This window comes from Drosophila virilis, chromosome 4 (assembly GCF_030788295.1).
Source record: "Drosophila virilis strain 15010-1051.87 chromosome 4, Dvir_AGI_RSII-ME, whole genome shotgun sequence".
Classification (NCBI taxonomy): Eukaryota; Metazoa; Arthropoda; class Insecta; order Diptera; family Drosophilidae; genus Drosophila; species Drosophila virilis.
The window spans coordinates 3,680,315-3,702,498 of NC_091546.1; the positions used below are offsets into that span (position 1 = coordinate 3,680,315).

General features: G+C 40.2%; 2 protein-coding genes across 6 annotated transcripts in view; both read left to right on the top strand.

Moving 5' to 3' along the window:
- Positions 1–22,184, top strand: part of ds (dachsous cadherin-related 1) — a 221,045-nt gene that overhangs the window by 79,923 nt on the left and 118,938 nt on the right. The gene's annotated exons all lie outside the window — the stretch shown is intronic.
- On the top strand, positions 11,612–21,740 carry Eaat2 (Excitatory amino acid transporter 2). Of its 4 annotated transcripts, none has more exons than XM_070209032.1 (8): positions 11,612–11,661; positions 12,092–12,448; positions 16,674–16,856; positions 17,401–17,734; positions 18,411–18,989; positions 19,310–19,639; positions 20,100–20,214; positions 20,267–21,740. In XM_070209032.1, the coding sequence occupies exons 3-8, from the start codon at positions 16,691–16,693 to the stop codon at positions 20,432–20,434; spliced, it is 1,692 nt and encodes a 563-aa protein (XP_070065133.1). In that variant the 5' UTR covers positions 11,612–11,661; positions 12,092–12,448; positions 16,674–16,690; the 3' UTR covers positions 20,435–21,740. The 4 variants fall into 4 exon arrangements, with proteins under 4 accessions (XP_070065133.1, XP_015028574.1, XP_015028572.1 ...); XM_015173088.3 differs by having other exon boundaries at positions 11,615–11,674; XM_015173086.3 differs by lacking the exon at positions 11,612–11,661 and adding an exon at positions 11,717–11,835.

Sequence of the window (22,184 nt, forward strand, 5' to 3'; positions counted from 1 at the left end):
ACTCTGTCAGCAGGGTCGCGGCGAGGGGGCATTGAAAAGCAGTTGGGGGTACAAGTACAATAGAGTACAATAGCTGTCGGCAGTTGGCCTCTCGGCTGTCAGCCTGTCGATGCGCAATGCATTTCTTAAGCAGCCCGAAGGCTGCAATTGATGCTGGCACAATTGGTGCGTGCTGACAGCCAGGACACTTTTAATTATGGCTGCATTTGATGACGTCTCTCGAATTTTGTATTCCAACATTTATTCATTATGCCCGACAGGATAAAATGCTCTCCGGCAGACTCTGTTTTCAGCTTGTGTTTTATGGCTAGAACATTAAGAGCTTGTAGTTTCTTGTAGCTCAATCTTTTGATTGAACAACAAGTGAGGTCATTTCAATAGGGAAAACAAAGTGATTGACTAACAATTGGTGGAGTGAAATAATTGGAAACTCATAGTAAACCCTAAGCCCATTGAAAGTGGGTAAAAAGGAGTTTGATGTATTTGTGCAAATGTTAACTGGAAACTCCGATTCCATAAAGTATATATATATTCTAGTATATATGTATATCAGCATCAACAATCCGTCCGTCCGAGAATAATATATCTATGAAGTTTCTTTTATTTTATAGCTATCGCCAGGATTCAGGGTATACCCTAGTTCCGACTAGAGCTTTTTACTTGTTTAGTTAGCTTTTCCTTTACAATTTGAACTTCTTTTGTTTTCATTCTTGGAAAAACATTTTCCTGCGCAATTTTAATTCGTTGCCATTGATTTCGAAAGCAAATCGTATTTATAGTACATCCACTTGGGGCATAATTTCCACTTTATTATTCCGAAGAGTTCATTATATCTCTGCATTAAAATTATTGTGCTTATGTGTTGGTAGCTGCTAGAGATGAGCGCGTGTCACGTATCTCTTCCAATGCGTCACGAACGTATGCTTATGTTTATGGTCTATCATTTATAAGAAAACAAAACAAACTGAAACATCCTATACATGGGTCAAAATTTCCCACCCCCATAACTCGGTCAAATCTCATCATATTTTCATAAGGTTTGTCTTTTTGTACATGGTTTAACCTCTAGATCAATTTGGCATCATAATCTGGCAACATAATTTTCTAGTCAAAATTCATGTGAAAATGTTACCCTCAAATATCCTATATACATAAGTCGAAATTTCCCACCCCCAAAACTAGGTAAAAAGTCAACCGACTATCCTAAGGTTTTGCTCTTTCTTCATGGTTTGGCCTTTAGATCAATTTGGCCTCCAAGCCTGGCAGTATTATTCTTGGTAAAAATTCATTTAAAAATGTTTCCCTCAATTGTCCGATATAGACATAGTTCGAGTAAGCTTTTTGCGTTGAAATTCCCAATGTGTTTAAGTAGTCAGCTTAATAGCTAGTAAGACATTTGTGTATGTGGAATCTACAGTAAGAGCAGAAAACGGTTTTATTAACTGTCTGTTTATCAACAAGGACACGTAGACGTTGTATGGCTTCTCATGTGCATTAATGCCCGCCAGAAAACATAACACGCGCTCCGCTCTATGAGCTGAACTATAGTTCATTGTATTTGCCCTTAGCTCTTGCGCAAACCATTCGAGTTGAAGCATACAAATAATTTAATTTTTGATCTCTGCACAAACATTTTTTGCGCCTTTCATTGCGAAAAGCTTTCCAATAAAATGAAACACAAGATAGTAATTAATATTTGCGCCACGCACAGTTGATTCAGCTGCAAATTGAGTTGCATTTCTCAATGGGCTGCACAGCGTGCTGGGTAAACAGCGAACAACAAACAGAAAACTGCAATTTACACACACAATTTGCAAATAAACTTAACACCCAATGCTGGCAAATCCATTTGCCATGCATTTAGCCACCCAGACCCAAGCTCCGTGCTGGGCCAAACTTTTTGGTGGCAAACAGGAGAAAGAGATCTAGCTGCGAGCAGAGCCTTTAGCCACAAGGGCAGGCAACAACTTGCGATTATCGTCACTTGACTTGAGTTTTAGCTTAGGACTAAACAACCTGCACCCCCAAACGTCGCCAGGCAGGCCCACTTCATGCAAATTTGATGCAACAGCGCAGCAAAGGAGCTGAAGAGCAGCTGGTTGCCTAGACGACAGCCAGAGCTGGAGCTGGAGCTGTAGCTGGAGCTGGAGCTGTAGCTGGAGCTGCAGCTGGGCAACTGAGCACTCTCACTGGGAATATATACGGTATATATAGTATATGTACTATATGCGACTTTATACGCGGCGTTTGTTCAGCTCAACAATGGGCGCGGAATTTGGGCTTTCGTTTTTTTCTTTCAACTTGGAGCTCAAATAAAATGCAATTACACCACAAAACTCAATTTCAAGTGTCAAAAAGTTGCGCTGCACTTAAGAAGTTAACGTGGCCCCTCCTTCCGGCTTTAGCCTTTGTTTTGGGGCCATTTCCATTTCGTGTGTCTCGAGTGGGCAAAATGCTGAAAAGTCTGGAAGCGGCCAAAACAAAATAAAGCGGATTACGTTGAATTTCGAAAGTGGCCAAATATGAAGGAAAACATGACAGCCCAGAGAGAGAGAGAGAGAGAGAGAGAGAGAGAGAGGGGAAGAGGGGGAGAGTTAGAGGGACTTTTGATGGGCCTAATGTGTGATATATAAGCCTTGTTTATATCATGTTGCCTTAGCTAAACTAATTTGCCAGACGGTCGAGAACCTACACACACACACACACCCAAACACACCTCATTTGCATTTGAAATGAAGCTGCCAACTTTTTATGTAGCCAGAAAAATATTCACATCCCCTTTTTGGGCGGCTTAAATAAAGTCTTATAATTCTGTCATTGAGTTGGCTGCGCTGGTAAACGGCAAAGAAATACGAATTAAATCTGTTATCCAAACTGTTTCCATGTCGAGTATTTGCCCAGCAATCGATCAGCCAAATTGATTTGCCAGCTGTGTGTCCTACTCTCTTATCTGGAAGCTAACACAAAATCACAAATCTCGTTAGTCAAGCGCTTCACACTGAATATATATAAATATATATACATATATATAAATATATATATAGCGAAACATTTCTTGTATATTCTGTGGCCGATAAAATATATGGCATACACACATGCAATATCTGATTTTTTGTTGTTTCTATTGCATTCTACAATCATTTCTAAATGCTGGTCATTGACAAACAAATTGCTTAATAAATTGAACTCTGACAACAAATTTTTTAATTTAAATAAAACTCTAAATGCTCTTCTTAAATTTAAATGCTTGTCATTTCTCTGTTTCATTTTTATTTATTTATGTATTTATATTAATTTCAAAAGTATGTCAAACAAGAAGTTAACTTTGAAATTGAGTTTGATCGCATGATAGACAAAAACGGTTTAAAGCCTCGTTTTAGCGTGCAACCCCATTACAGAGGGTAACTACAGTGAAGCTTCGTAGCTCTTACGGCTTGCCCTGGCGTCGATCACCAATCAGTCCGTCAGTCAGTCAATCAGTCAGTATTAACATTTATATATTATATATAGAGATAAGCAAAAAGCCGTTTATTTGCCAAAAGCAAATAAATTTCTTTTTTAACTATGATTATTTCTTCAATTGAATTTGTCTTTTAGTTTTTATCTATTTCATTATAGTTTAAAAATAGTTTAACAATTGGTACTCACTTCTCCTTAATCCAAGGGCATTAAAACTTCGTCAACTCGAAAATAGTTTTGTTTCTCACTTTCATTTGCCTTGGTTTTGTTATGTTTTTGTTTGCGGACACTTGGCAAATTGTCAGGTGGTAACAGCTACAGTAAAACTGGCAACCGGCAACTGGCAACTGATGACTGGTAACTGACTACTGCTAACTTTGGACTTTGGCCAGTGTGAGATAAACAGAGGCAGAGATTCGAGCACTTTGCACGTTTTGCTTGTCGTCGCACATGGCGTATGCGTAATTTAACGTTGCATACTTTGCGGCGCAAATTTGCACTTTTGTGACTTGTTTAGCCACACACACTTTGTCTATCGGTGTGTGTGTGTATGTGTGCGTTGTGGTGTGTGTGTGGTGTATGTTCTCTAACAGCGCAGCACTTAAAATTAGGAATTCAATTATCTTTAAAACACACACACACACACACGCCCACATACACTAGCAGAGAGAAAGCCTGACTAAAGTTGTATGTTGCCATTTTTGTACGCACTTTTCGCACCTGCTCGCCTTTTCAAGGCCGTCTCCGGCAGGTGTTGAGTGGTGTGATGGTGCGTTGTTAGTTTGCCAGCCAGAGTCGACAACTTTATTGCCTGTCAGGCACTTTGCAGGGGCCGCCCATAGCGTACAACGGCTTCGGTGTGCTTGCAACAGCAACAACAACGGCTCACTTTTTTAAAGTCCGTAACAACTAATAATAGCCCGAAGAGGGTATTAGGGGCTTGTGCACATGTATGTAACAGGTGAAGTGAGGCTGCTACGAACCCATTAAGTATATATATTCTTGGTCAGAAAGACGAGCAAGGTCGATCCAGCCCTATTCCTTTACAAAGTAAACTTTACTTTTGTATATTTGGATTTGACAATATTATTCTCTTATATCATGCGCAGCATGAGCTTGTCATAAATTTTTTCGATATCTTCTTCCCAAATCGAAAAATCGATAAATATCGATGTTGAGACATGGCTTTAAAGCATAACTCGACAACTATAGGCATTTTAACTTCTCGTATAGTATAAAAAGGTATAAAATGCTGTCCTTTTTGAATATTTGCTCGTTATCTCTACCTATTTTTATAATCTCGATAAATACTTGTGACTTGGTTTTTCAATCTATAGCTTGCTATGCTGTTTCTTGTGTAATACTTAAAAACAGATAATTCTCGTTTCCCTGCAAACTTGGAAAAAAAACCTCATTTATATTAGAAAGCCTTGCGCTTTGGTATACAAAAAGCTTAGGATGACATCTTTAATCCCTGAACATTTCATAAAGATCGGACTTTGAGTACCGAAGTTCATTGAGAATGCATTTCCAACAGCGATTGTAGTGCTAGGGGTAAGAAGAAGCTCAGTTTTGTGACCCTTAGAGCATATTTTTGTAAATAGAATGAAACTGAAAGTAACGGCAACTAGGTGGAGGGTATTCCCTAGCCGGTCACTCCCGACTACCGCGCTCTTCATTTTTTTTTTTTTGCCAGTGGCATACAAAAAAAAACGGCTTCATTTCAGGCTGAAAGCATATTCCGCTGAATGTCTGAGCGATGCAAGCGGCGTATAACAAGGCATCTAAATCTTAATCAAGCGTCGCTTTGGGAGCTTTTTAATTATAATTTGACTTCTTCTTCTTCTTCTTTTTTGGCCGAAAATTCATTTATTTCTGGCAAATTGGCTTGAAAACAATTAACAATTAACACCTGTTTGTCGGCCTGGTCGCCTGCTTTTGGCAGCTACTTGAGAACTAACAAGCCAACAAACGATTCCCATACCGCCCACAAAACCACCTCAGACCACGCCCCTTCCCCCCAACACCCTGCCCTTCCTCCACCAAGCACCGCTGTGTTTTGTAAATGAAAAAAGTTGCATAAAAAACTTTTTAAATTACAACGGAAATCCGTGAAAATCCTTTTAACAAAGCAAAACAGGCGTATAGACTGAGCCGCTGAGGTGGCTGTCAGACGGTAGCGGGGTAGGGGGTAGAGGAGGAAGGGGTGCTTAGCTGACTTGGGGTTTTGGAGTTGGTTTTTAGAGCATAGCATATTAGTGGCGTTCCGGCGCTTCTGCGATGATGAACACAGCGCCTGATTATGATGGCGCCCGGCTTAAAATGAAGCGCAAAACTTCAACGGCAAGCAACACGTGCGTTTCTTGTCCTTGTCCAAGTCACGGCGCTGCTCCTGAAGCTTCTGTAAATGAGTTTAGTTGCTTAAAGAGTAACCCTGAATGGGCGTGGCAGTAGGCTGGCAATAGCAAACGTTCTAAATGCTACGCACTCTTTACAAATACATTTTCGAGCACTTTCAAAGTTTATTGGTTCTTACCAAGCTCGTGTGTGTCTGAGTCTGTGTGTGCGTGTGTGTGTGGATGTGTGTGTGTGTGCGTGTGTGTGTGTGTGTGTGTGTGTGTGTGTGTGTGCGGCCATTTTGTGGCTCACTTGGCAGCCGCGGCTGCCATCGATGTGAAGCTTTTAACTTTTAATGAAAATATTCAATTTTCAGGTGTTGCACATATTTAAGAAAGAAAAAAAAATTACATAAACTTTTTGGGCCATTTACAGTGTTAGCTAAACGGTCTGCGAGAGCGACTGTGTCTGTATGGGTATGTGTGTGCGTGTGTGTGTGTGTGTGCGTGTGAGTACCTAATGCGTGCTGCTGTGGTTACCTTGGCTGGCTGCTTCAAATGCCCCAACCACTCAAAAAAGATGCTCTTGCCAACAAAATATTCAAAAAGAATATTTTCAATTTTTCATGTCGAACGAATGCCGAAGCTTAAATACTCTAACAAATATCTGGTAGCATAGGTTCTTGGCTTAAACTCTAGAAACACCAATTCGTGACGTGGGTATATCTGCCGGATACTTTCTATATTCAAGCAGAAAGCCTGCCACGTATTAATACTTATAATGTTACTAATACATGATTTTGTGGACTATTTTTTACGACTTATTGCTAGATTTATAACAAGAAAAGATAATAATTTAAGTTAGGCGTGAAAATTCAAAATGAAAATATTGTTGAGGCATTTGCGGAAAGGTTGTTTTTACCAAGAGTAAATTTTTGAATGTTTGAAGTAAAAACCAAATTGATTTTGACGGTTGTCAGTGTGGAATAACATTCAACAGTCAAAGAAAAAACAATTTTCCCAAGATTGCTTAAATTCGATTCTATTTCTTAAAAACAAAATTACGCTTTAATGAAATTTCCTGGCTATTTTCTTTTACATTTCCAAGCGTTGTTTCTACGAAAGCTATGTGATATAGTAATACCTACTGATCAGTTATATAGTATACACCATCCGCAGATTAAATAAATAAATAACTGCACACAGTTTTAATCAGCTAGCTTTATTCCCAGCTTAGTTCACATAGGCCATATGGCTGCCCGCTAACAGAGTAAATTTAGCTTTAAGGGTTCTCTTTTTCCAAGTCTAACACGTATTAACATATATTATCACAATGTTATAAAGCAGCTAACAAAAAAGAAAACTTTTAAATATTTGTTAGCATTAATTATGAGGCGTTTTTTTCCCCTTGGAGAATTTCGCGTATTTGTTGTTGGGCGCTTTTCTTGCTAATTGCATAAAATGCTTGATAAAATTTGATTCCATGGCTTATTCATTTATTTTTTTTTTTTTTTTTTTTTCGTTTTTGTTGTTTTGCCCGATCCGCGTTTTATTAAATTAGCGAGCAGGCAAAACGGTTTTCTCTTTTGGGCCACAATCGAAATGTATGCGCTGAATGTTGTTGGCCAACAAATGGAGGCTGATTGGATTTGGGCGTGGGGGTCGGAAATGGAAGAGGCGGGCAGGGGCTGCTGCTGCAGTTTTAACTCGATTGGCGCATTGATTGACGCTTGTGTTTGGCTTTAGCATTGGCGTTGATTTGGTTACGCACTCTCGCACTTGATTTGGTTTAGATAAAGGCCAAAAGTGTCTTAATGCCGATTAGTTAGTTTAGGAAATTTGCCGCCGCCGGAAAAACGCGCACTGCTGCTGCCTGGCGCTGTGCTGGCTGCTTTTATAGGCCCGCTCCAGCATCCCATTGAACCGGGCCCGCTTTCAATTTGGGCGCTTTCAACGCAGCAGTCGCGCTCTCTCTCTCTCTCATTGTCTCTCTCGCGCCGGCTGTAAACAAAGCACAGCTGTTGCCTGGTCCCTACACAAATCGCCCTGTGCTGTGCACAGCTTTCGGGCTATCAGGGACAAACACCCAAAATTTATGGCTAACAGCTGCTATAACAAACGGTAAATGTTCGCCATAAACAATTGGGCGCAGCTTTTTGCCATAAGAAGGCGGCCAGGGCATTGCGCATGTGCGAGAGCGAGAGCGCCCGCTGCAGCAGGTGCGAAAGGGATGCATCGTAAACAAAACGATGCCAAAACTGAAACTGAATGGACGCCACTCGGCGGGCCACTCGGCGTTGCCCGCTCGGCCTTTTGATTGTCCGTCTCAGGGCTAGAAAGAGATGGGTCGTAAACAAAGACAGCTGCTCGGTGTCATTGTACTGCTCGGCTCAGCGCGCCGCCTCTTGCGTGCGCTCATTGTGAATAAACTCAAAAAAAAACAACTAAAACGAAGAGTGCTTTAGTGCACAGTGTGCTCGACTAGCATATACTCTGTAACCACGATGGATGTTGACGCGCTTTTAAGCCTATTTCTGTATTCCTTATTTGCTTACTTTTTGGTTTTTCTTCCCCAAAACGAAGATTGCGTTAAAACAGAGTTTTAAGCTAGCAAATATCCTGTAAGCAGGCTAGACATTCTCGCCATTTTAAGATTCTCCTTAGTTCATTCCTGAACTACGTTATTGTTTATGGTTCAATCGTTGTAAAACTTTTACATAATAAAAATACCTTTCAGGTCTATATACATACATAAAATTAAGGCTATGCCTTTCTAAATAAGTTTTTTCTATGCATCCCTCGATTCCATCGCCCTATCTACCTCTTAAGCTCAAGACCTAGACATCAAATGCAAAACGAGTTTATCCTTTTTTTTTCGATATCTTGCTTCATTTTCGTAATATTCACAAATATCGATTTTGAGAATTAGTTTTGTAAGCGTAGCTCGAGAACTATAAGAGCTTTATATTTCAGACTTGGTATATGTCTTCCTGTACAGTGTATAGAGAATTTGATTATTTTACTGTTTGTATACCTACCCAGGCAACTATAACCATTTATAGGGCATACACAGAGTACAGTACATCTCTATAGATACCTTCCGAGCGCCTTCTGTCTATTATATAACTTAGCAACCAATCAAATTCATCTTATCATTTTCTATGAGTACAGGGTATCGAAAAAAAGGAGGGGGGTAGGGGGCAGTCACAGAGCGCAACAACGTGCGCTGAGTGGGTCAGGTGCAGCGCCAGCCGTTTCCCCCGCCCGGCTCCATCAACTTGGGTATGCGCCAGCTGCGCGTGACTTTGTTCGCTGCGTTGGAGTGCAATTTTTAGAACTGACCCCTAATTGGCTTTTAATGGCTGTTGGCTCTTATGCAAGTCAGCCAACCTTTTAAATCGCCCAACTGTTTAACAACAAACTGACTAGTTAGTCGGACTATCTGGTCGCTGGTCTACCTGGTTTGCTTACTAATTTATTTTAGGACCCATCACGCAATTTGCGTGCTCATAACTTATGCAAATTGACCGATGCAACCATACTATCTCTCTCTCTCTCTCTCTCTCTCTCTCTTTCTTACTCTCTCCCTCTCACACACACTCCTACTCTCTCTTGCTCACTCTCTCGGTCTCGCTTTCTCTTTCTCAGTGAGCTGGCTGATTTATTTTTATAATCTGTCGGCGCACCCCTCCGCTTTGGGGGGTTGTCAGCTGGCCGCCTTGCTCTAATATGCATATAATATATGCCTAATAATTATAATGACAAATGCAAATAACTAGGAAGAGCGCAGTAGGACATGTCACACCTGTAGATACACTGCAAACAGTATAAAAGCTGACGTAAGACAATTGGGAAAAGAGTATTGTTTCTGACAGGTGCTTGGCTTTTATAAATTGCATAATCTATGTTAAATTTATTAGTATTAAGTGCTAGAGAGCTATTAAAATTGAGGGTTATTACATCTTAGCAAATAAAAGACTTTGTTCTGACTAACTTAATTACACGCACAGCCCAAGTCAATAGAACTAAGAAGCTTAAATATGATACAAAAGCTTTCTTTTGGTTTGCATCTTTGACCGGATAGGGTATATATATTAGATCTAGCAATGTCCACCTATCCGTCCGTCCGTCCGTATGTATAAGCACAAGAATCTCAGAATTTATAACGGCTAGAGACTTGATATTTTGAACGTAGGTCCTCCTATTGCATGCGCAGTACGAGTTTGTTACCGATAATCAATAGCTTGCCCCGTTTCCAAGCAATCGATAAATCGTTATCGAAATTCTGTTTCTTGAGCAAATCTCTTGGTTTTAGAGCTAGAGTCAATAAACTTGACTCTTGCTTCTCCTTCAGTCTTCTACATGAATTATAATACAATAATAACTGTCGCACTTTGACTAGTGAACACAACAACTCATTATAGAGTATAATTCTAGTTTTCGTTTGCCTTCTGTTGCGAAAAGAGTGTAATGCGTATTACGAAAGAGCTAAATCATTTATTTGTTTTCTCTATTATGCGACGCGGGTGGACGGGGGGGCGTATGCGTTATGGCGGCCAAACCCATTTATCATCATTATTCTCACACCTTTTGGACACAATTTTCCACTTGAAGTCGACTCAATGAGCGCTGTGGAAAAACAATTTCAATTTGTTTTGCATAAATTGCAACTAATGGAAATTATAGCGTCATACGATCTCGTGTGGATACTTTCATATATATATATATTTCTACTGTAATTTTTGCTTGATCGTCACCTTTTGCTGGGGTTGTTCATTTTTCGCCTCGCCAGAAGATTCTCTTCATAATCTTAAAGTGTGTCGAAGCAATTGTCACTTGTTTTGGCTATCTAAGCATAGGCATACGTCTAGTTTTAGAGGCTGTCAAATGCATTGTTTGTGGACTCTTTGACGTTATTCGCGTGCACGTCATTACCCATTTACGTCCAACCACCCACCCTCCCCCTTGCACCCCTTGCACCGTTGTCAAGCATTAACCCTTGCGGGAATTTTAAAATGAAAATAAGTAGAATGAATCTATGTTCAAGAAACCGAACAGTGAATACATTACACAAGGTTTGCGGATCCTGTAAAAATGCACTTATTCGGAGTGTTTTCTTTACTTTCAATTTTCCGTTTTAAAGATTCGACAAGTTTCTGCTCCAATCGATTATTATATCGATATTGCTGTAGATTCAACATAGCAATAGATACATTGTAAGTAGCTTAGGGAAGACTTCCTTTTCATTTTCTCCACGTTTCAGAAAAGAATTTAATAAGAGACTATAGACTATTAAGACTTATTTTTTCTTCATGGGAACTTGATTTCTTAACTAAATATAAAAGTATGTAAACAGAGAAATAATTAAACAGAATTATATATAATAATCTAGATCCCTAAACGTCCCATTCACTGATTCAACTAGACTATTTAAATATAAACATAATTCAATTAAAAACAAAGGCACACGTTTAGACGGCAACAAATCGGCTTGTTTCGCACAATTAAGGCAGCTCTTCCCCTATTCAGGAACACATATAAATATATATTTATATATATAGCAAATGGCATCATAAGAACCCACCTTCGAATGCGTCACACATTCCGTGACAAAATTATAGTACCCCATTGCTTGGGCATAAAGGCTACATATGTAAATTCTCCGACATGTGTGTGTGTGTGTGACCAAAACAAAGCCAAAGAAATGTAGAATACAATTTTTTTTTGTTTTGTTTTTGCGCCTATTTCTTGTTCAATTTGTGCAGCTGCCTAAAAGAAAAGCATTATCGCTCACTTCTCGTTCAATAGCCGAGCCCAACTGACGCGTCTCCGAGCCAGCAAACAAATCGCAGTTGTTAAACAGTTGGCAAGTGTCTGCGGTAGATATATATATACACACAAATATACATATATATAGTACTAATCTATATATTAACGATCGTCTGGTTAAAACGCGATCCCTGCGCAATTTTTGACGCAGTTTACAAAACGTTTCCATTTCGAGCGGTTCCTCAGTTTCGGCGCGCTTTTCCGTGTTTAGGTAAAAACCGCCGGAAGTTTCAGTTATATATAATATATATATATATATATATATATATAGCCGACACGTAACTTATAATTCCCAGAGACAGCGAGCAGGTGCACAGAGCATAGCAAACGCAACAAAAAAAAGGAAGGAAAATCTTAAGCCCTTTGTTGTGGTGGGCTTTAGTTATTGCATCGCGATTGCGTTGCTCTGGCTACCTTCTCTCTCTCTCTCTTCCCTGGCCTGACCTAATTGAATTTGCGGCACACAGGTGTCAGAGGTAAAAGGGGCCGCAGTTAAACTCGACCTTGCACCACCTAAACCACCCGTTCAGCCGGCAGTTTGAAGGTAAAAAACCACTAAAACGGCTACAGCGGTGCAACGCATACTGCAACTGTTGATGCAACGGCAGCTCAAGCTGCTGCGAAAGTTCCACCAGGTGACTGCATTGGCACAAACGTTAAGCATACGCCCCGAGGCAACGACAAATTAATTAAAAGTGAGAGCTAAAGTCGCAAGCGAAAAGTAAAAAGTGGAAAGTGAAAGCTGCTGCCAAGGCGCCAAAGTGTCGAGTGCAAAGTGTTAGAAACCAGCATAAACCTGGGTAACTTGTGGCTTATTATTAGAGGTAAGTCCGGCGACAAGCCCATCAAATGTCAACAGAGCCGCGCAGCAAAAGCAACAAATTATATGTCCAAATATAGTTATTAAAAGCTCATTAAAAATAACACATGTCCACAGAATATTTCGAATGCCAGGCAGCTGAAATATAAATTTCTTACACGAAAATGCGACACAGAAAGAAACAAACTTTTCTGTATAATTAAAAATACAATTTTCAAATGTTGTTTGGTTTTCTGTTTTCTGTTTTATTATTATTTCTTTAAAAAAATCCCACTTTGTTAATTTCTTTCCTCATTTTTATGGTTAACAAGCACAGTCAACTTCAAGCTGAGCATTTCATTGAAGGCATTCGCAAAGTCTGGCAAATATAATTTACTCAAATGCAATTATCGTTAAGTTTTTATGCAGCTGGCCTGCTCAAGGTCAACAAGAAAATATGAGCACCAGAACTATTTCAAGAACCTTCTGGTTCTCATTTCTTATTCTAGGCTTGCAAGCGTCTCCTTGTCTTGTCTCCATTTCGAAGCTTAAGCTTGTTGGAAATTTTAAGTCAAGCGTCAAGGCAACAACTCAGTTAGTAAAAACACAAACATTATTTGACGGCTCGTTATTTAAGGCTCATTTATATTTGTAGTCAAAAGTGCTTAACTTCAAAAATACATTTTTTTAAACATTTTTTTCAATATGTTTTATATTCGGTCCAGTCTTTCTTCTTTAAAGCCAACTTATACATACAAATTAAATGCGATTTGCATTTCTCACAATTTAAAGGACGTACATAAAATGTTTTTGACATGCTGAGGACATATATTAGTATTTTATAAGTTGATAAAGAGACAGATGGAAGTAAGCTAATAAATTGGAATACAATTTGTGTTTAAAACGAGGAAGTAATGATATTTCTAAATAAGATATAGTTATAAAGCTAAGCTATAGGGTATAGGGGTCTGATGCTGATTAGATTTTGTATATATGAGAAAATAATAAATGCCGAGTTAAGTCAAGACAAAACAAGAACTTAGTTTTCGACAGTTCTTCGATAGTTCCTCTGACAGCCATATGATAAAATTGTCCGATTTTTATAAGATTTTTATATATGAGAAGCAAAGGGTTAGAAAAACTTTCTTCTTTCCTGAGCAGATTGATATGCCCACATCAAACTTAAAATAAAATGAAAACATGAAAAGAATATTGCAAAATGGAAAATATTTTAATTTAATTAAATATGAAATATTTTATCAAATTTTTGTACTACGCATTTTTGAGTTAACATCAGAGGCAACTGGCAGTTGAGCCCATATTTTGTAGGCTAGTGTCTGCGATCGACGAGACAGCGAGAGATAAGAGTTGTGGACATTAACACCGTGTTCGAAGCAGCAAAAACCACGACTACGACTCGAAGGTAATCATTAAATGGCACACACGCCAGCTCACACCTGAGCGGGGGAATCCCAAATGACCTTCGAGAGGGCCAACGAGAAATATACTCGAATTAAAGATGAGCGCACAACTTAATTGAATTGGCAAACATTTTGGGCTCTATTTGAAAAATGTTGGCACATTCGATTAAACGCGAACGCAGGGCGCCTGCTCAATGTCAGGTTCAAGTTCAAGTTCGTGGCACACAACATAAATATACATATACATATAAATGTATATCTATATATTTCTATATATATATATATATAGATATGGATGCACATCATAATAAATCGCCACTGACAGCGTACAAAATGTATATCAAAGCGAAGCGGACAGCCGATGGCTGCGGTGGATATGCGACAGCACACATATCGCGCAATTATCTTAATTATTTGCCAGAGGATCGAAGGGACGGGCGTGTCAGCTAGTTGCAGACGTTCGTCATCTATGTAGTTGGCACATGGTGCTTCGGTAAATTTAGGCCACAACGACAAATTCAAACGGATCGATGCGAGCCGCTGCTGGGACAGGCCGCAAGTTAAATATATATATATATATATGCAAGCACATTTGTGCCCTATTCTGTTGGATGTCTGCCCAAACGTTAATATGACCAGCAGAGACAACAGCTCCGCGACGGCTGAGCACATGATTTGAGAAATGACAGCTTGACAGGAGCCGCTGCAATGGATCGATGGCTGTGACCTTTGCCGCAAGACAACCAAACAACTGCACCACAGCCCCCAACAACAGGCGGCTCATTAGAAACCATTAACAATCAGAGACAGTTGAGCTTTGGGTTTGCCTGCATTTCTAATACCCTTGCAGTAGGGCACATCTCTGACTTAAGGTTCGCTTCCTAAGTAATATATGGCTAAGGATCGGTGTGTTGAGTCTTTGATGAAAGTCGGCAGAGGCCGAAAAGAGCATTTTTCGTTTAAGTTCAAGGTTTGAGACTGGCCTTTCACATCTATAAAGCTGGTCTATTTTGCATTCCATTCCATATAAATCAGATAATTAAAAGTTAATAATTTCGGCTTAAGGATCATTTTATAGTTTGCTTAAAAAAACCGTTTAAATCCAGGCTTAAAGCAATTCGTTTTAAAACCAAAAATATGGGAAGTTAGGATATCTTCGACACGCTGAAGACTTAATATTCCTGTAGACATTCAACTTAGGGTTCAGGAACCTTGTTTAGATGGTTTTCTTATTTATTCTCTATTCAAATGGGTTCCTGAATTGGGTTCCTTGAATAAACTTTTGGCTTCATACAACAAATTTAATCAATTTAAGGTCCAGCCCCTAAGGAGAGGAGTTATATAAATACTTAAGCTAATAATTGGTATTTAATAAGCTTATTGTTAACTGTTAAGTGTCTCCTTGAAAGCGTCACACGTTTCGTAACAAAGTGATAAAACTCTCTACAAGGCCATAAAAAGGCGATTAAATTGAGTAAGCTTCGCGTTGAGGTAGAAAATCAAGAGTTGCCTAGAAGCAAGGATAACAATTTTATCGTGTGGAGGCGGCGGTGGGCGGGGTGGTGCTCAAGGTGCGTCAGTTCTAAGCTAATCAATTTAAGTCGTGAGTCCGTTTGGAATTTTCCGCTTCAAGATAATTATGAGCGTCAATCAAACGAGCTGCAAACGTGTGTCGCCTGTGCTCCACTTCGACTTGCCGGCATTTGATGCCATAATGAGTGAGCGAGAGAGAGAGAGAGAGAGAGAGAGAGAGAGAGAGAAAGAGCGAGGGAGAAAGGAGGAGAGTGGCGCTCTCGAGGGCAGATTATGGCAAACGAAACTTCGCGCTCTCTGCGAGGACGACGCAGCATAAAAGCGTGCGACAGGCCGAGAGAAGCGCATTCACAGGAGCAAGCTTCAAGTCGACGGTTCGAGCAGCGCATCAAACGGAAACGGAAGTGGAAATAGAAGCAGACGCAACTCAACAAAAAAAATAAAAATAAAATAAAAAAATAAGCGAATCAAAGTGCACAGTGAAAACGAAAGCAAAAGAAGTGCAGCTCGAGAGGAGAGTGCAGCCAAAGGCCAATTCAAAGAAAGTGAGACATTGTCCGCCGTCAAAGTCAGCGTCTCCGTCTCCGTCTCCGTGGTTGTTCCTTGGTGGAGTGAGTGCAGCCAGGCGCAGTGTCCGGCAGTGTGACACAGATTCCGAGTGAGCCTCATTGCCACAGCCACAGCAGCTGCAGCAGTAGCATTATCGATTATTTCGAGCGGTGCGGCAGGTGCAACAAGCCGTCACATACGCCCGGCCAGCGGGACGCAGTTGCTCCAATTCTAGGGGAAGCGGCCGCACAGAAAGCCACAACAACGGAGCCATTCAACGAGCGAGACTTGGTGTTAGGCGCTGTCCGAGACGCCGCTAACAGTAAAACGCGCACGTTGACGCTGAAAAAGACGACGCCACATCGATAGGAGTAGCGGCAGTGGGCGTGGCAAGCCAAGTGGGAGTCGGAGTTGGAGCTGAAGTCAACCAAATGGCTTACCTAATTAACATACTCAAGTTCAATGTGAAGTACTTAAAAAATCAATAATTTGCGCACAGAGTCTGTCAATTGTGGAGACAGCCCATCAACCCAGCAATATTAATATTCTAAAGTGAGCCCTCGCTAAAAGGGACACACGCTCCGTTCCGCTCAACACATAACTCTAGCTGTCTCGCTCGCATTGCTTGTTCTTGTTCCCGTTCTCGTTGTTGTTGTTGTTGTTGTTGCTTTTGCTGCAAGTTTTGGCTCTTCTGTTTTATTTGTCCGACGGCCGCGCGTACAATGGAAAAGTCTGAGAAATTTTCAGATTACCTCTTCACCAAAATGGGTCCATCGAATATGACGGCAGCCGTGCACGGCACCGAGCTGCCACCGAAGACCACGGAGCGCAGCGATGCCCCCATCGAGTTGACCGGATATCGCAAATGGCTCTGCGATAATCTCATGCTCCTCGTCACGCTCTCCGGCGTCATGCTGGGCGTCATTCTGGGTGAGTAGACCTCAAATGGCCCAACTGGCTGACTTACTTAGACTTCGACTTAGATATACTCTACCGAAACAGCTCCCAACTAAAATCTTGCGTGAATGTCCTCACATTTATAAATTTAAATTAAGATTGAGCTATCCTTAAATCAACTTCATAAATATTCTTAGATTAGGTATCAACTATTCTGCTCACATAATCCCAAACAGAATCCTAGCAAAACGCTGAACTCCATTTGCAAGATGTTAAGCTAAAAATTCGTATGCTGTGCATAAAACCAATATGCTGTTTCGGACTTTATGAACAGAGTATAAGGCACTGCTTGGTTTAAGCAGAAACTGCTTTTAACTATAACTCGCACAATCAAACTACGCGTAAAAGTTTTAAATATTTGAGGCTCGCATTTTTGAGTTGAGGACTTAAAACAAAATGCTTGAACTAAGAGCAAAATGAACTCAGTTTAAGAATTTACGACCTTGACTGCATTTTGATTGAAATTCTTGCTCTTTTCTCTGCCTAAATTTTTCCTTTTCTCTCTTGTTTTGCGCAGGCCTCTCGTTGCGTCCGCTGCATCTGCACGAGGACTCTATCATGCTGATCTCGTATCCGGGCGAGCTGTTCATGCGCGTGCTGAAGCTAATGATTCTGCCGTTGGTAATCTCCAGCCTGATTGCCGGCTCGGCCAGCTTGAATGCCAAGATGAATGGCAAAATTGCGCTGCGCACGCTCTTCTATTTTGCCAGCACCTCGCTGTTCAACGCGGCGCTGGGCATTGCTCTGGTGCTGCTTATCCATCCGGGTAATCCGGATTTGCACAGTGCGGACGATCATGCGTCGGACAGGCGGGCGGTCAAATTGTTGGATAGCCTCTTGGATTTGGGCAGGTGAGCGAAAACATAAAAACGCGCGCGAAACGCGCTATATTGGACTGCTTGCACGTAGTCGTCTGTGCACTGCTTATCGTAGTTTACAGAACCAAACAGTTGTTAATGGAAGTTTCGGGTCCACTCACTGATTTTAGTACGTTTTAGTTACAAAGATATATTTTGAAGCTCTTTTATATTTTTCTGTTGCTTATTCTTTATAAGCTATTTCTTATTTATATTTGGTAATACCTCTCTTATGCACATAGATTCAGTCCGTTAGATCTTTAAAGCATTTGTTTATTTTTTTAATTTATTAACCAATTTGTTACCTTAAGAATGAACTAAAATGACCTATGCTTTTTTATGTGATAATGACAAGAAATTTCTTTTTGAATGGTAAAGTGGTCTTTAGCCGCAAAATATCTATATATAAATGATTTAACGCACTGTGAACTGTTGAAAAACAGTTAAGGAAAACTGCATGATATGCCAAGCTACACTGCTTATTTTTACGCTGCGTGCCAGCACAAACTGCTTCACTCTGATAAGTAGCACGGCTTATTACCTTTTAAGATAACTGCTACAACTTCACTGCTCGTTAACTGCTTGATGTACTGATAGCTTACACCGCTTACACGACTGTTAACTTCTCGCGGCGTCCGTTACAGACTGTGAATATTTTGAATGCTTGCAGAAACGTATTTCCGGACAACCTATTCCAGGCATCGATACAGCAGGCGCACACCGTCTACTTGCCCAAGCCGAGCGTGGTCCACAGCCCGAATGAAACGGTGACAAATGATACGGCTGCGGCGCTGTTGCATGGCGTGGAGGCGCAAAGACAGCTGCCGGAACTGGAGGAGGTGGTGCTGGTGCGGGACGTACAATATCGCAGCGGCACAAATACTTTGGGCATTGTGTTCTTTTGTCTTGTGTTTGGCACCGTACTGGGCACCATCGGGCAGAAGGGTCAGGTCGTTGTGGACTTCTTTGCGGCCGTCTTCGAGGTGATCATGAAAATGGTGACGTGCGTCATGTGGCTGACACCGGTGGGCATCAGTTCGGTCATCGCTGGCAAAATACTGAGTGTAGATAATCTGAGTCTGGTGATGGCGCAGCTCGTTTGGTTCATCATAACTGTGGCCATCGGTGTGGTGATCTACCAGTTCATTGTGATGCAGTTCATCTACTTTGTTTTCGTGCGACGCAATCCCTTCAAGTTCTACGCGGGCCTCATTGAGGCCATGCTAACCGCATTTGCCACCGCATCAACGTAAGCCATTAAAATCTATGCTCTCTTTCTCTTTCTCTCGCTCTCTCTTTGTGGAGACATATAATCCCCCCTCTCTCTCACTCTCTCTGGTTGTTATGCGAACGTTTAACATGTTACAAGTATTTTTCCTTCTTTTTGGTTACCAATCGATTTGATTTTCCATACGTTGTCTTTTATAAAAAAAAAAACAAACTCTTTTGATTTGAAAACTCATAAAACTCCCAAAAAAAAAACCAACACAATCGAATTTAAATCACAATCGATAATGAATTTGAAACCACGCTCGAAACGCACTTCAATTGATCTGGCAACGCCTGCAGCGCCGCCGCCTTGCCGCTCACATTCCGCTGCATGAACGAGAAGCTGCGCATCGATCCGCGCATCACACGCTTCGTCCTGCCCATTGGCTGCAACATCAACATGGATGGCACCGCTCTCTTCATAGCCGTCGCCTCCATCTTTATAGCCCAGATGAGCGGCATGGTACTCGGCTTTGGCGAACTCCTCACCGTCCTGCTCACCTCCACGGCGGCCTCCATGAGCTCGGCCAGCGTACCGAGCGCGGCTCTGGTCCTGCTTCTAGTTGTCCTAACCGCCATTGATGCACCCGTTCAGGATGTGACGCTGCTCTTCGCCGTGGATTGGTTTGTGTAAGTAAACTAGGTGAATCAGGACACGTACAGTGAAAACTCCCTTGAACGTACCAGCATGTTTCCACTGCAAAGGCATGATTTTTTATTTTACGGCAGTGTTTCGCTGAGAGGGAGATATTTCTAATAGAAGCATATTTTATTAGTAAGCTATTCGTCATAGCCAGGCCTGTTTGTACCTTTGTCTGTTTCTATGCAATTTCTATTTTTGATACCATAAACCATATGAAGAGGATTATATTTTAAGTAAACTGTTCATCATAGCCAGGTTTGTCTGTACCTTTGTCTGCCTCAAAGCTAACTGATCTGGCGGGCTTGAACCTACCTCCAAAAAATATCTACAAATATCAATCTGGGAAAATAAAAGACAACTTGGAGATCTAGTCCGCAGGGCAGCTGTGTCCGTTAGGCAGAGTTTTTACTGTGTTTGCGTAGATATATAAAGGGTCAGAAATTGCAGAGATCGCATTCGCACCACCAACAACATGCTCGGGGATTGCTATGCCGCCGCCGTCGTCGAGGAGCTGTCCCGCAAGGAGTTGATGGCTCTGGATGCCGCTGCTGTCAATTATCAGGTAACTCAGGTGATTCGCACTACCCTTTGATGTTTGATGCATTCAAATGCAGGATCTGCCCGCTGGCACGCCCAATGGACTGCATGTTGGCCTGCTCGAGGGTCAAACGGAGCTGGAATCGCCCGGCAAATGCCAGTTGAACGATGCTGTCGTCGTGGACATGAACGCCGTCATGAACAATGTGAATCTGCAGCAGGAGCAGAGCAATCGACGGGTCTAAGCCGGATATGGATGCAGTATGCAGCACCAGCACGTAGAGTACCACCAATAGACCACAGTGTTCCCCCCAATAACAACAACAACAGTAACAACAACAACAACACCTTTTGAAAGACTTTTTTTGATTTTTGATGAAGCCACTTTTCAGCGAAAAAATAGACAAAAACATTTTTAGAAATATGAATCCAACTGTTTGAGAGACTGTCCAAATAGAATTTAGCTATGATTTGAGCCCACCCCGAAAGAAATAAGAAGAAGAAACTAAAGTATATCATATATATACACACACACACACATATATACATCATATATATGTATATATATATATGCACTTGTATACTTATACACTCAAAAAAATGTGCTACTAATTTTGAAAATTTGCCTTACATGAAAACTTTTTCTATTTTCCTTAAAAATTTAAATTGTATTTTTTTGGTTGATTTTTTTTTTTAAAGAACGTACACTTTTGGAAATTGGAAAAGTTTTTTTAGTGCGGCAAATTTTTAATGTAGGTAACAAGTTTTTGTTGAGTGCACGTATTCGAATTTGAATTTTGAGATCTGACCAAAATATCAGTAGATACAAATATATACAAGCGACTCGGATCGCAAATGAATAAATATATTAATAATAGTTGAAAAACAAAGTAGAGGCCACTTGCAAGATTCGCATATATAGACATATATACCACACACATATGAATCAATTAATAGGCATATAAAAAAGTAATAAAAAAAAAAAAAATGGTAGACAACAAATATTATTATATACACAAAACCTACTTCAAGAAGAAGAATGAAGAAGATAAAGAAAAAACAAACATTTTTGTGATGTGTTTTAAACTATATGCATAATCTTTATGGGTATTATTTAATAAGCGCCTCGGTCGGCTAGGCGACCTATTTTTGTGATTGTGTCATTGACGGCGAGAGTGGAAAGTTTATAATATATTTATGATTTATGACAATTTTCTAATATATATCTATAACTTTATGTACTATATATCTATGATTTCAAAGTGCAAATGCGCAGGTTGTAAACGAAGTTGGCCTAGTTTTAGATTTAGTTATTTAGTTATTCGAGCCCACCTCAGTTAGAGTCCTTCAACTTTTCTTTTCTTAACACTCACATATATGTACACATATATATGATTATATAACCCTTATGCATACGTAGACTGATAGTAGTATTAGTGTGATTATATTGAAACATATATACTTACTTATAAAGCAAACTAAACCATATCCAACATTCGATTTGTACGCATATGCTGAATACAATAAAAATACAGAAAGTTATAATGTCAATCTGCATTCGATTTATATCTATCTACCTACATATATATCTATTATCTGTATATCTATACATCTATAAAGCTAGAAATCTATATGGTATATCTATAAACCTGTATATACATAAACCTATATATATATATGTATCTATATTAAATATATACCTATATATTAATGTATCTATTTATATCTATATATATCTATATGCCTATATATCTATATATCTCTCAGTCTATCTATCTATATGTCTATATGTATATATATCTGTATCTATATAGCTAATATCTATATCAAGCTTCATCTATTTCTATATCTATTAAGCAATTATATCTTGTTAAGCCATCAAATCGATTGATTTATCGATACATGTATTACACACCAATCGATAAAAAATGTAACCCTTAAGTACTCATTTCGACATTTTGATTAGTTGCAGAGCTAAAACGGATATTTGCCTAT